Genomic DNA, 14,937 nt, shown 5'->3' with positions numbered 1-14,937 from the left:
GCAAATGAACTATCAGTAACCTTTGTTTATTTCATATGGATGTGTAGTTCTTGGTCTGTGTGCCATTATGTCCTTCATTTTGAAATAGACTAATTAGTTTGAGAATTTCATATTCCTACAAAAAGATGTTCGCATACAGTTCGCGGGAATATTAGACCTAGATGAGGGTCTGATTGCTCTTCAAAATCTGGTGAACGTTTCAGAATGAGGATTATGTAGATATGTGTAGTGCTATATTTTCAAATTCCACTTTGTTTCACGTATCTGGTTTCAACCAGCGCTAGGCGCAACAAGCACGTGGCTTCAACTGCAGGTTTCAGCGGCTGTCCTCGTGGTGCTGTGAGTAAATCGCTTGTTGTGAGCCAAACACGCGTCGTTGTTATGAAGTTACTAAGGTTACACTTTAGTCATGCCGCGATCGCTTTGGTGGTGGGTAGCTACGCAAAACAAGGAGCTGACCATTGATCGATTACTCGTAGACTTTTGATGAAATAATAAGGAAGGCATGCGCCGCATTGTCAATAAGATATTTTTTGGTCCGACAGTGTAGCACATTGTTCAAGGCATCCTCGGATTATCTCCGCCTGTGACCATGGGCTCGCACGCGAACGAGCCCCTCACCGACAAAGGACTGCCGATTTCAATAGGGCACGCTCGCCCCTCACACTAACAAAAGAGGGATTACTGTTGGCACTTCCTGCTCAAATGGATAAAAGAGTGGAAAGAGTCTCCTCCAAGACCCGGGACAATTACCTTTACTCTCAAAGAGGAACCGGGACTAAATAACCAAAGTTTGGGAATGAACTACTCGGTCAAAAAAGTAAATTGCATGGGCAAAACAAACTGCGAATATCTTTGAAAGTATACGACTCTAGTTGACAAATGTGGTATCATTCGAAAGAAAAAATGTATATCTAAAACTTTGTCACAGAGTCAAACACACGTTCTATTGAAGAAAATTCACAATTAATTCTTCCTTTTCATGCTACCCAAAATTTCTTGATAATTTTTTTATGATATGATTTCTTTCAGCAATATTTCAAATTAGGATAAATATTACTGCAAACTGACGACATGGCACGAAAGAATTACCATTTCTCCACATTTTTTGTGCAGACAACATTTCAAAACAAGCAGTAATTACAGAGATATGACAGTTTGAAATTACCCTGTCTATCCAGATTCGGAGCTTCCGAGCACTGGCTAAAAATCTCTGGCACGTTAGGGGTTTTGGGCCTGGCACATTAAGAGTTAATTGCAAATATCTCCATTTGACAAATATGGACTTATCAGTTTTTGCGAACAAACTCTTCATTTATTCTTCATCACAGTATGTTCATTGAATCGTGACACTGGCTGGTTGGTTGGTTGGTTGACGTGGGCGTGGTTGTGGTGATGTTGGCTGGATGTGGTGGTGGTTTGTCTTGGTGGGGTGGGTGGTTGGATCTGGGTGTGGTCATAGTTGGCACTGGCTGGATGGGTGTAAATGACATGGGTGTGGTCATGTTTGACACCGGTTGGGTGAGTGGTTGAGCTGAGCATGGTTGTGATTGGGAGGATTAGGTCATGTTGGAATGCCACTGGAGTAGAAGGTGCAAGATGCTGCTCATCTGTAGTCTGCTACCTTGTGGTACCGTCATGTGTTTGGAAATTTTGATGGCTTCCTAGACTGGTCTTGTGTGCAATTTTCCGATCGATGTGATGAAACTGCTGTCTATTTGATTGTTTGGTGTTCTTCTTTTTGTGCATGCTTGATTATGGCTTATGATGAAGATCATGTCAGAAATTCAAATGATGATGACAACAGTGATGATGTTGATGATGATAGTAAAGAGGATGATGATTATGGTGGTGATGATGAAAGTGATAATGAAAGTGATGATTATGGTGGTGATGAGGAAAGTGATGGTGATGATGATGATAGGGATGATGATGATGATGATTAGCAAAGATGATCATTTATTAAATGTGCCTTTCTACAGCATCATAGTGCTAAGGTTAGGTCGATGTTGATGTAACGATGACTGCTGTCTGCTGAACATCCTCTCAACCTTTTCCTTGTCTGTGTGCAGACCGATCATCACGGAGAACAACGCCAGAGACCTTGGCATGGAGGAGTCACTCCTGGAGAAATACCAGAAGAAGGCAAAGATGCTGACAATTCAGTACCGGATGGTAGGTGGAGGATGGTAGATCTTGGCTTTTAGAAGTTACTGTATGTGCTGTTATTTTTGCGTACAGATATGTTCGCAAATGAGGAGGTCATGGACATTTTCGTGAGATGTTGTTTTCGCAAATTGACTCAGAGGCCTTCATAAGCACACTATTACCTTAGCATATGGAGACATTTTCGTGTGTTGTTAAAATTGCAGTCCAACTGTGATTCGCGAAAATTTCCAAAAATTAAACCCTCGTGAAAATAACAGTTTATACAGTAACTGTAATACATACGTGTAGAGGGCAACCATGCACACCAAAACACTGACACCTTCACATTACAAGATTTTTGTTAACAAAATTTTTGTTGGCAAATTTTTTTGTGTGCATGACTGATATTGCAATTCATTTCAGCCCCCAGAGGTTTATGTGTTTGTGCATTTCTACATTATTCTCTTGTCAGATACCTACTAGTACAACTTCTACTTACCTGGGTCCCAAAGTAAATCTGATATTGGGGGCATTACCACCTTGCCAATAGCTAAACAACTGAGTGAGCACACTGATGGTTTAACATGTTGAATTTTTTCCTTATTGCTATCCATCCACAGCACGAGGCAATCTGCGCCTTCCCCTCGCAGAATTTCTATGAAGACAAGCTGGAGACAGACCAGACGGTGAAGAGCCGCAGCCCGGACCCACTGCGGGCCATCTGGCCCAACAAGGGCCGCACCCCGACGGTCTTCTGCCACGTCTACGGCAAGGAGGAGACCCTGACAGTCAAGTCGGAGGAAGGGAACGAGATGTCGAAGAGCAACATGGCGGAGGTCATGCACGCGGTGAGTAGTGAATCTTCCTTCTTAGAGATGACTACATCTTGTGAAAGACAGGTTTGATGTGTGTGTGTGTGTGTTTTCCTTTTGTTTTTCTTTCAACCAGCAATAATTTTCCAGCTCTTGCAAGATGAATGTTTCTTTGTTATCCTAAAATGTGCCTCTGCACTGAGCTGCAATTTTGCTGAGACACCTTATACTAGTGTTTGATTAATCACTGCCATCCATCCCCCCCCCCCCACTTTACATTTATCCCATATTGGCAACCCAGAAAGAGTGATTCTTTGACAGCTCTACAGAAAAGCCTGTGTGATTCAGTGATGAAGATTAAAATGATAATGTCATGTCTTCTTACTGTCAGTTAGCTCCAGGATGCTTGTGCTAGGTGCTGGATGAATGCCAACAAGTAAATGTGTTTGCTGTTGTGCCATCAGATGTTAGATTAAGAGTCCAGCCGAAAGATTTTCTTTAACATTGACATAAGGGAACAGTAACATAATGGAACTGTCGGAGGTGTCTGCAGGATGCTCCTCATGCAGGTGTGATGAACATCTTCCCCATTCCCTTCCGAGACATCAGAATGAAAGCTTAAGGTTTCAGAATTTTGATGGCCACATGCTTCAGAACCATACGTCATCGCAACCTTACTCTCTGTCTCGCCTCCACAGACCAGGATAGTCGCTCAGTTGCTGAAGAAGGGGGCGATGCCTCGGGACATTGTGGTCCTGTCACAGTACAAGCTGCAGTGCACCCAGATAGAGCAACGTCTCAAGGAAAAGGGGATCCCCAGTGTCAAAGTCAGCACGGTGGTCACCAGTCAAGGTGAGTGACCGTGACTGACCATGTGGGTGGTCAGCCCTGGGCAACTTTCATGTTAAGGCCAAATCATCGTTACAAATCACTGGTTAACTGTCTGTGCCCTACACCCATATATATCACATCTCCAAGCAAGCCCCCCTAGTTGTCCTACCAGTCACCTTTTCTTCTTTGTTTGTCCATTATATCTTGTAGGCATTTCTGCCATCCCATGACAAAAGGAAGCAACTCTGAATTATATCAAATCATTTTTTGTTTCTTGATTTGGGGTATTTTTTTTTTTGGGGGGGGGGGGGGGAGGGGGGGGGGGGGTATGCTCTTCATGATAGTGAAAAAATTGAGGTCAAAAGACCCCTAATTTCCAAAATATAAACATGTCAAAAGGAAAGAACTCTATAGATTTCCTTATATAACAATGACATTTTTCTTCCTTTACTAAAAAGCTCATTCCACAGAGTTGCTTCCTTCTGTCATGGAATGACAGTTTTGCTTCCCAAAACCTCATGTGTTTCATTTTCTCCTCTCAACCTTGTCACCAAATTAAGTACTGTTCTATTTTTTTGTTGATGTTGTTGACCAGGACTTTTCTTAAATCATTATCAACCTTTTAGTTGTCAAAGAGCAAAATCACATCTTTTCACACAGCATACAGCTCTGCGACCTGAAAAATGATTTCCTTCATAAGCATGTTGGAAACAAAAGGAAAAAAGTTAAAGCAGGCAAAAACAGCTCTATGTGTTTTTGTTTGCTAATGTAATACTGGTATATTTCTTGAAATATGTTGCGATCTTTGATCCCAGCCTCTAATATATCCCTCTGTCTATATGCTGTCCTCTATTTTTTTTTCTTCTCCTGTATTAACTGTCTTCTTCTCCTCCACAACACACCAGGGAGTGAGTGGGACTACGTCGTCCTGTCCACTGTCCGCTCCAAGCCCCGCATTGAGATCGACGACAAGCCAGGCAAGGGGTGGCAACGCAAACACCTTGGCTTCATCATCGACGAGAACCAGATGAATGTCGCGCTGACCCGCGCCAAGCGAGGGCTCATCATCATCGGTGAGTGACCAGTGTGTGCTGGGGCCGTATTTGTGTCTGTCTTTGTTAGGGAGGGGAGAGAGGGAGGAAGGCATGCTGTGAAAGTGGAAATTTTCATGGTGTGGAAATTTTCACGCATTTTGCGTGACAAGAATCTAGCACAAAAACAAAAGCACTCATATATCTTTGCCAGCCGTTTGTTCAAGTAGTGGCTATTTTGATTCGTGGCAGAATTAAAAGCATGGGAAACTCTTCTTGCCTGGCCGAGCATGAAAGATTAGTCCCCAAAAAATATCCACTTTTACAGTATTGGATGTGCATATCCATTGCAGTGCTGTATGAATGACTTGCCTTTATTAACCCATGCTGTTCTCCATTTCCCAGTTGGCAGCCTGCCTTTCCTACCACTCACCATGCTTTTCCCCACAACCATTACCTCCCCTTTGCCTCTCTCCCCCCCCCCCCCCCCCATGCTCTAGCTCATCAGTTTGTCCTCTTTGGATGCATGGAGATACACATGTAGGGCATACTGTCGGCTCTCTGCCTGACCTTAAATCACAATCCCCCCCCCCAACCACATGCCCCACCTCAGCTCCTACCATTCCAAGGGTGCGTTCGAATGCTCTCCTAAAGCGAACCGTACCGTACCGTACCATACCCTAACGCTTCTAGAGTGTACCGTACTATATTGTACCAAGCCAAAAGTGGACCACTTCCCGATGTGCTCCAAAAGTGTGCCAAAAGTGTGCCAAAAGCGTACCAAAAGTTCGCTGTAAAGCATGCGTGTATCAATCGCATACGTCACAATGCAAAGGCATCGTTTTCTATGTGCGGGACAGCTGTAAGTAGTTCAAGCATGCCAGGTGAATGACATTCTTGCTACAAAAAAGTGTGACGTTTTCTAAATATAACTCATGAGGTGCGCTTCCTCAACAGAGCTCTCGAACGCTCCAAATCTGACACAGTACAGTACGATACACTTGAGTTCAGTTTGGTACAGTTCGCTTTAGAGCGCTCGAACGCACCCCAAGATTATTCCACCAGTCCCCTATTCCTACCACTTCCACTCCAATGCACCCAAATAGGCTCCACCCCATCCCCTGCCCCACTCTGCATAACCTTCTATCAACACCGTGCTTTACCTCCTCACACCTTTATACCACCACCATCACTATCACCCCACAAGCCCCATCCTACGCCTTTACCCCAGCCTCTATACTGGTCTGTCAATACCTTTCCCAACAACATTATTCCCACCTCGGCTTTTACCCACTTTCAACCCCCTTTCCTGCATACACAGAGGCATACTCCCCCCCCCCCCCCCCATATTTATTCACTTCCTTTCAAATTTTACCAAAAACAGCAATTCAATTTAGGTATTACTGTACAAAACACACGCACACAAACACACAAGTCTGCCTCATTTTTATACTCCTTGTTACATAGCAACCTACCATGTCTACCACTCTTGGTCCCACCTACTTGTAACAGCCTCTCCCTCCACCATCTTTGACTCCACCCTGCAGGTAACCAGCACCTCCTGGAGACCCACCACAAGTGGAAGGAACTCCTCAAGAAGTACCGAGACCAGGACTGCGTGATGGAGGCCCGAAATTTCCCCCCATTCCGGAGCTGAGGAGGGGGGTTTGACGGAAGGAGACCGTGGCACCATGTTTGGAGCAGACCCCCATTTCCGCGCAAGCAGTGTGCTGAGATACAGAGCTGATATGAGCACAAAACTCATTTCACATCTTTTGCCCTGTGCTGTATTGGCAATATCAACTCTTGAGTGGAGAAGACTACTTCATTCGCTATTTTTGTTTGTTTTTTTAGATTGTATGTGTTGTTTAGTTGAAGATGTGACTTGGGTTACTGCAGTAATTATGTCTATGTCAGATTTTAACATAGTGGTATTACTGTTGCCATGATGAGGAAGTAAGTTGTAGGTAAAACCGTATGTAAGTGTATGTTTATTCAAAGATTCAAAGTGTTGGTATATTGTTATTATATGTGTATCACTTGGCGTAGTTCCCTTGGGTGTGTTGTCGTTTGTAGCATTGAATTCACTATTCTATGGAGATTCTGTTGGGTGTTTGCCACAAGCATACACGTATCTTGTCATGAAATTGTGTAATACTTTGGTTATTTATGTTCTTATTCTTAATTTTGACCAAAATGTAGTATACTTTGCATTAATATATCATGTGTGGAAGATTTACATATATATTTGTGTTATTTGTGTGTGTGTGTGTGTGTGTGTGTGTTTGTAGTTGTCCATAGGACCCTTGTAACATTTCACCTGTTAGTGACTTTATGTGTTTACTGTGGTATCATATGATACATGTAATTACCATACATCTAGCCATGTCTAAAACAACAAGCAGATACACCAAATTAATACCAAATGTGGACAGCTGTTTCATGTATAGGCTCATGCTACATGCTACATGCTACATAAAGTTTTTGTTTATGTTGATAGTTTCTCATGCATTTCTATTTTTGTACATGAATTATAGTTTTGATATCTGCTGGCTTCTGCGTCTTGTATGATTTTCTTTTTCTTTTCTTTTTTAGACAATCACATTGAATCAACATCTTCATTGCATAGTCCTCCTCTCTCCGCTTCAAAGTATATATTCCAGATGAAAAACCTCATTGTAGCTGTACTTTTTTCTGATGAATAACGAAACTATTCCAGAAGTGATTAATTCTCAGAAGGGTCACTTAACTTGGTACCAGATTCAGGTCTGTATGTTGTAAATTCAATTGTTTTAGTTACAATATAGAAATCTCATTTGTTGTGGTAACCTCTCTTGTCAAAACAAGACATCATATGGAGCTATCATTTTTATTTTTGTCAGAATTCGAGACAAAGTAATCTTCAGAGTGATGGGGGTAGAATATGACATTTTGCATATTCGAGCAAGGAGTTACAATTTGTAAATGAAAAACAAACAGTTTTGTCTTTCAAATGCATTCCACTACACAAGAGGCAGGTAACAATCGGTTTTCTGTATATTCATATTTATGTGGTTGTTTGTGTGCTGGCTATCAGATCATCTTTCTTTGTTTTATTTGTATAGTTGAATGAATTGGGTGTGTGTGTGTTTGCTGGGCAGGGGCAAATGTGGATTCTTGCAAGGATTTAATACTAAGGATTTGATACTAAGATCTTTTATGGTATAGGTACTGATCATGATTTTGTAAGATAATGCTGGCAGTGCATGCTAGCAATTTTCTGCTTTTTGTACGTCTACAGATGTAAGAAGAAAAAAAAAGAAGAAAAAAAAGAATTGTTTGCCATATAAATTCTTGCTCAACTTTGTGTAAATTGTTAAGTTTTTGTGCATTCCAGCTGTGAATATCGCAGTGATTATTTATATACCAAGGAAAACAGCATGCTATAGCATGTACATGTAGTTAGATTGAGATACACTCTATTGCTCTTCATTATATGTTGTGTCAGTGTGTGTTTGAAAGTGTGTATGTGTTTGTCTTCTCAACAAAGGAGATAAACATTATTTCTGTAGTTATCGGCATTTCTCACCATCTTCGTTCAGTTTGATCTTTGCATGTGTTCCCTTACGTACATATACACACATTTATGAACTGTAGATAGACATAGAGAGTCCGAGATGTGTGAATAAGGAGTAATTTTTGTGGATCCGTCACCGTTTTACAATTGGTAACCTGCTGAAGTGTAAATCATCAGACTGTTCAATCCATGTTAGACATCGTTGGTACACGGTCAAACCTTTGAATTTAAAGAGACTTTGTAGAATCCCAAGTCAGGGCATAAATGAAAGAGAAACGAAAAGAACAAAATTGGTAGTTCGAAGCTGTTACACTGCATGTATGAACCTCATCAATTGATATTCCCTGCTCATTTTCACCGTTATTCAATGACATGTATATGTAGGTAGAACCACTGAGTTCAGTGAACATTGTGGACCTTGTGTTGAATGAAAAGTTACAATAGTTTCACAAATTCTTTTGGGTTTTTTTTTTTTTTTTCATTCTTGCCCTTGTAGATCTCCATTACATTTTTCTTCAGTCACCCCCTCATTTTTTGTTGTTGTTTTTGTTTTTTTCAAACAATTCATAGACAGTGACTGATGTCAAAACATGAAATCTAAGTTTTTGATCCAAGTGGCTCTGCAAATTCTGTCTTGCAAATGAATGTGTGATTGATGAAATCAGTCTTTGTTTGTTTGTTTGTTTTATGCAAGGTTTATAACATCTCTCTTAAGCTCTGAAGAATGAATGGGCTTAATATCATCAGGGAATAATTGTAGTCTGTAAAACAAAGTGCCATGGTCTGTCAAACACATGGATGTCACACCAAACTAGCATTAACCCACTTTTGGTGACCAGAACACCCCCTTCACATTTTTTCACAGATGAAGGATACCTGTGATTAAATATTGCAGAGTCAAAAGTCTTGTGCTCATGTTACGCAATGCCATGGTACCTTTCTAAAATAGGAACTTGCTGTCGATAGACCTCATTGTATGTAATCATGGTTTCCCTACTACCCTGTTGTGTTCCCAATGACATCTTGAGACATTCATTTTTTGTTCTAGTGCTCTTGACTCGTGTTGTTCAAACAATATCACAAATATGATACTTCACACTCTGCCTGTAACTTTAGATGATGGTGGCAGCATTTCGGTGCCGAGAAAGTGCCTAAACTTGTTCTTGATAAAGTGGGATATTTTGGATTCTACTCCACACGACTTCTTAATGAGATCTTGATGTGATATTTTTTTTCTAGAGACAGACAATTTTGAATAGATAAGTACTCCTGATGAATATGCAGCTGGATTCATTGTTAATCTGTATCGTTTATTCATTCATTCATTCATTCAACATTGTATGCTAAGCTTGTATCAGCAATTAGGCTCATGTTACGATAGTGATTGTTTGAAGACACTTTTTTTCCTTTAGTCCCAGAGCAGCTGCCGCGTTTAACTTACCATGTAAAGATTTGTGGGTTAGTTTTAAAAATGTCATTTTCTTGCAGAGCTACATTGTATTTATCCTTCTCCCTACTTTGCTGAAGTTCTGCTCTTCTTCCTCCTGTAGAATGTGTGACAAAAGCTTCATTTTCTGCACAAAATGTGTCGCATTGTGATGCCCTGAGACCATCGCCATACATCAGGGCCCCATTTCATAAAAAGTTGATGGGATAACAACTCTTGATGGAATGGCAATTGACGTGGTAACAACAAGAATGCAGCTTCCTGATTGGCTGTTGCTATGGAAAGTTGTCATTCCAGCAAGAGTTTCCATCCTAACATCATTTATGAAACGGGGCCCGGGTCTCTCATGTCTTTGTAGCAGTAGAAGAGTTTTACGTTCTTGTATTCATTCCATTGTGTCTGATAGTGCATACTTTCATTTGTCGGTCTGTCCTAATTGTGTAAGCTTCTGGTTAAGGAGAGCAATATGACCATCAAAATAGTGCCAAAGTTTTCCTTTAATTGCCTTGTAATGTCATCAGTAGACTGTTATGAATAGTATCATTGTAGAGTCTATGCATGTAGGCCTATTAAAAGTATGATCTGTGTAGTAGCCTGATGGAAGTTATATATGTTGTATGCAAAGCATGTCATTGTTCTGATAGATTAAAAGCTAAAGGCGCTTTTTGTTGTTGTTTTTGCGATTGCCAATAGAGGTTTGCGTGTGCAGGGGAAATTTGTTAAAACAAGTGACCTATGATCCGTGATATTAGACCATTTTGGTAATGTATTCAAGTTCTATGCATGTTCAAGTTCACAAAAGTTGCCCTTAATCAACCACAAAGCTTGCTGGAGGCTTGCCCACCAAAGGCAAGAAAGAAATGAATTCCTGCCTAAAGGAACTTCATTGGAGGGAGCAGGAGAATGAAATGGTTTGTTACTAGGCTGAAGGAAAAGAAATATCCATAAATTGCAGTACATTAAAGAAATGGTGTACTACCTTGTTAATATCAGGTTTATCACTATATCAGGATATGGAAGCATAAAAACCTACTAAAGAGTTTGGACCTACAAATCACTTTGTGAAAGAGAGTTTTGTAGTGTCTGACCTCTTCACAGGTTCCTTTGTTTTTAAGTCGAGTGCAGACTACGGCAAAAGACATAAGCCTGACAGTTGACCTCATGAGATATTGACTGAGTATTAAAGCTAAAACATAGTTCTCACAACGGCTCAAAAGTCATCTTCCACTATTTGGAATTTATGCTTCCAATATGTCAAAAAAAAAGTCTACCAAGAAACTTGTCTGACTGATGCAATTTGCAAGGATAATGAGTTGTTTTGGAGTATTGTGAGATCAAAAGAGTGAAAATGATTTTAAGCGTATGCACACAACTTCAATTCTTAAAACAAACGGCCCAGCCCGTTCAGTAGTGGGTCGGTAGAACGTTACTTGATGATCACCCATGCCCTTGTAGTGATATCTCCCGACAAGCTGCACTCTTGCTCGGAAGATTGATGAATGCCACCATGACCTGATTTGCCGATTATCGATAATCGGTCATGAAATATGATGTAGCAACCACAATTGGATATGTACTCAGATTAAAATGCTGTCAGCGAACTTTTTTGGCTAATTTTTCACATTTTTGTCATTACCCAACTGAAATTGTGTTATTGCAATAGTTTTTCGCACATATTGCATTCATATGTGTCCAGTTTGGAGCAAAACTTGACAGTTTATGCAGCCTTATGTAAACTATGTTTTATCTTTAAACTATTCATGATACACACTGTAAGCCTTCCATGTATCATGTGAATATCCACGTAACCTCTCTCTTCATTTTGCATTATTAGTACATGTAGTTCCTTCACACACAAATTTGTCTTTCTTGTGCTAGTTGGGATGGTTCGCTGTGTAGAACGTGTATATGTTACTTTATTAAATTATGGTGTATGTTTTCATTGTGTAATGTGTCCTAGTTAAAAAAATTTTTAAAAAGTTCATGTATTTTCATCTCATTATACTCCTGTTGTTACATGATTGTGCAAATGGAGTCAGTGGTATGTAAGATTAACCAAAATTTAAGGTCAATTTTATCTTACAGTGCAAACATGGCCATTATTGTTCATGTGCCAAGCCTGTATATATTGATGCTTGTAGAAGAATTTGACTTCACCGTTTTGTGTAGAAAACATACAAGAAGCTGATGTTGGTGTGGTTTTTTGTTTTTTGTTTTTTGTTTTTGTTTTTTTGGTGTGTGTGGGTTTTTTTTTACCGGATTTGATATGTCCAGTCCATGATTAATTTGATGACTGCAAGGTTGACTAGCAAGTAGAAAAGTTACATGCAGACTTCAGGCACAATGTAAATACAGATAATGCTGCATTAGTGTAAGCATTGACCTTTTCATTTCTAGCTCATACATATCCAAGTAAGATATGAGGCAAGATCTTCAAATTTCCCTTTACATTTTTTTTTTCAAGAAGTTTTGTACGTTGAATCATCCAAGCTAGATGAGATTTGTGGTCCAGCTTGTTCATCTTAGATGGACTTAGAAATGTCAAATTTCCCTTGATCTGCGGAAGGTTCTGTAAAAAAAAAAAAAATGGATATACATGTACACTGTATCTTCATGTCTTGATAGGCAGTATAAGTCTCTCTTTTGTCTCATTAGAACTCTCTGATTTTGATGCACAATTGTTGGCAGCTGCGTGTAACGTATGTTATGAAAATGTTCCATTAGATTTCTTTGTTACATACCTGTAATAATTTGTAAGATGAGTAAGTGATGGTGAATGCTTGCCAATCCGTTTACAGTATACCACATGTCTTGCGATCTTGATCCTCTTCCTCCTCTTCTCTCTCTGAATTAGTTGGTGCTCACTTTCTTCTGCTGTAGAAAACTAAAGCAGTGCTCTTAAAAGTGCAGTTAAGATTCAAGAGATGTAATAGCTTGTTTTTTGTTTTGTTTTGGTATCTAGTTAGATGTTTGCTCGCTCAGAGTGAAGAACTTACGAAGTTTTGTTATACAGGTTTTGTATGGCATAGTGATGATGAACAAGATGTACGTATGCATGTAGGTTCTTTATCTTTTGAAAGGTTATTATAATAAAGTAGAGAGAACAGATTCAAAATCTGTGGAAATCTAGTGTGCTTTCGTAACAAATTCACTCCCGAGTCACTACATCTGATTGCCTCATGTTTATCATAGCTGATGTGAGTACCCCTAATATGCAAGGGGTAAGGTTGTGTGAGTTTCGCAAGATTTTTTGATTTTAAGTTTAGACCAAATTTGTTTTCAGTGCTTGGCATACTGTACAGAGTAAATGTACTCTAGGAATTTTACACTCTTCTTTTGTTCACATAGGCCTTCTTTGCATAATTCGGATTCTCTCTGTTTGTTGACATATTTTTTCTGCATGTTGAAATCCCCCCACCCCCAATCAGCAAGTGAACCATACACATATGTATGTTCCAGATTCCCGGAGATACCGGTACATCCTTTAAGGGTGGAAATGGGTTAGGAATTGGACCCCCTATAGTCCAGGCTAGAAGGCACCCAACCTTGTTTTTTTTATATATACAATGTTTTTTGATGGTTTCTTGTCAATTCGAGGGTGCTGATTCCAAATCCGATTGATGCCACTCGCGCAACCTTGAGCATTTTCGGCAAAATGCAAAAATCCAAAATGGCCGCCAGATATGCTAATTCGGCCGTGATAAACACAATAATGTGCCTTATATGACCAATTATTCCACCAAACTTTATACATTTCTGTTCCTAGAGTTACTCCATCTGCATTTGCAAGAGAATTTTCATTTCATATAGGTTCATATAGTATTTAAAGCTCATTTCTTATTCAAAATGGCCGCCATTCCTATGCTTATGTGCTATATGAATGGCAAAACATATGCATGGAAATATGGAACAAATTTACTGTATTTCCAGTCCCGTATACCTATGCTGACATGAAGTGTTGCTTGTGTAATGCAAATATGTTGGGTGTCACTTACAATATAGAGGCCCTTCATGTATATTTGAGCATTTAATATTCATAAACCTTACGATGTTTAACACAATTTTTTATATACTTCATTTTGTCTCAACAACGAATTCAAGTTCACTAAACTTCTCGCAAGAAATCAATATACCATCACATTCTACATGCAGGTTGAATATAGAAATGTAATACTAACACAATATAATAAGAAGTCTACATGAATGGTATTTATCAAATAATGTTGAAAATGGAGGGGAAGCTAGAAAGCAAAGCTTCTAATATGCATTCCCCTAAAACCATATCAACAAAGTATAGAAAAATCCTATACAGTAAGTGCAGAGATACATGGTTGCAGACAAAAACACATCGGACATTAATGACCCAACTAAAAACCTTTTACATTGTACAATTGTTTTTACCAGCAAGGAGTGGGGGGGGGGGGGGGGCAGGGAGGGAGGAGTCCTGAGGCGAGTTTGAAATGGATCATAACCTCCATCACTTTGATATGATATAATTTAGAAATACCGCCTTGATATTATCGAGCAAACTTGATTTTCTTCTTGAATTAAAACAACAAAAACTGGTGAAGGCATAAACGAAACTGTCCAAACGCAATACCGTACAAATTATTTATTAAACATCATCCAAGGAGCAATGTAAATACTCTTTCAGTTCTCTCACAGTTCCCAGGAGTTGATAATACACTTTGACATCATGATCTCCTTCAGTCTTGTCTTAAAAATAAAACTGTCATTTTTATTGTCTTTAGAGAACCCTTTAATTGGACGTTTGGTAGCAGGGACATCAGCCCCAAATTTGAAGAATTCTCAGGCTAAAGATGCATATTAGTCCTGCAATTGCTTTAATTGCAACCACATCTGGTGATGTTCAGCACTTCCTCAGGAGTCAGAGGGCAATTATTTGCCATAGAAACTGAATGAAGACATGAAGACTTGCTTGATCACCACCCTTTGAAGCCCTATGGCTTTGTTGCCAGGCCAGAGACAGTTGTAGGTAACTTGGGTGGTATCAGAGATGACATCAGACCAGCATCTGCACCAACCTGTTTTGGGGTCAAAGCTTTCAAGTTACGGGAGGGAAATCTAGGTTTGTGGGATTTCAGACGCATT

At 39.7% G+C, this 14,937-nt stretch overlaps 1 protein-coding gene across 1 annotated transcript in view; it reads left to right on the top strand.

Moving 5' to 3' along the window:
- The window catches only part of LOC139722990 (3'-5' exoribonuclease HELZ2-like), an 89,516-nt gene extending 83,037 nt beyond the window's left edge, over positions 1–6,479 (top strand). The window contains exons 33-37 of the mRNA XM_071634268.1: positions 2,073–2,175; positions 2,769–2,996; positions 3,659–3,812; positions 4,697–4,864; positions 6,370–6,479. Of these exons, the coding sequence (XP_071490369.1) occupies positions 2,073–2,175; positions 2,769–2,996; positions 3,659–3,812; positions 4,697–4,864; positions 6,370–6,479 (763 nt within the window). The remainder of the gene's footprint in view (positions 1–2,072; positions 2,176–2,768; positions 2,997–3,658; positions 3,813–4,696; positions 4,865–6,369) is intronic.
- The last annotated feature ends 8,458 nt before the right edge of the window (positions 6,480–14,937 follow it).

Source organism: Diadema antillarum, unplaced genomic scaffold (genome assembly GCF_040938485.1).
Source record: "Diadema antillarum isolate AM-2024a unplaced genomic scaffold, OU_Dant_1.0 scf00000179, whole genome shotgun sequence".
NCBI classification, from domain to species: domain Eukaryota; kingdom Metazoa; phylum Echinodermata; class Echinoidea; order Diadematoida; family Diadematidae; genus Diadema; species Diadema antillarum.
Note: the sequence above shows the minus strand (reverse complement) of the source record. Positions and strands in the feature narration are given on the sequence as shown.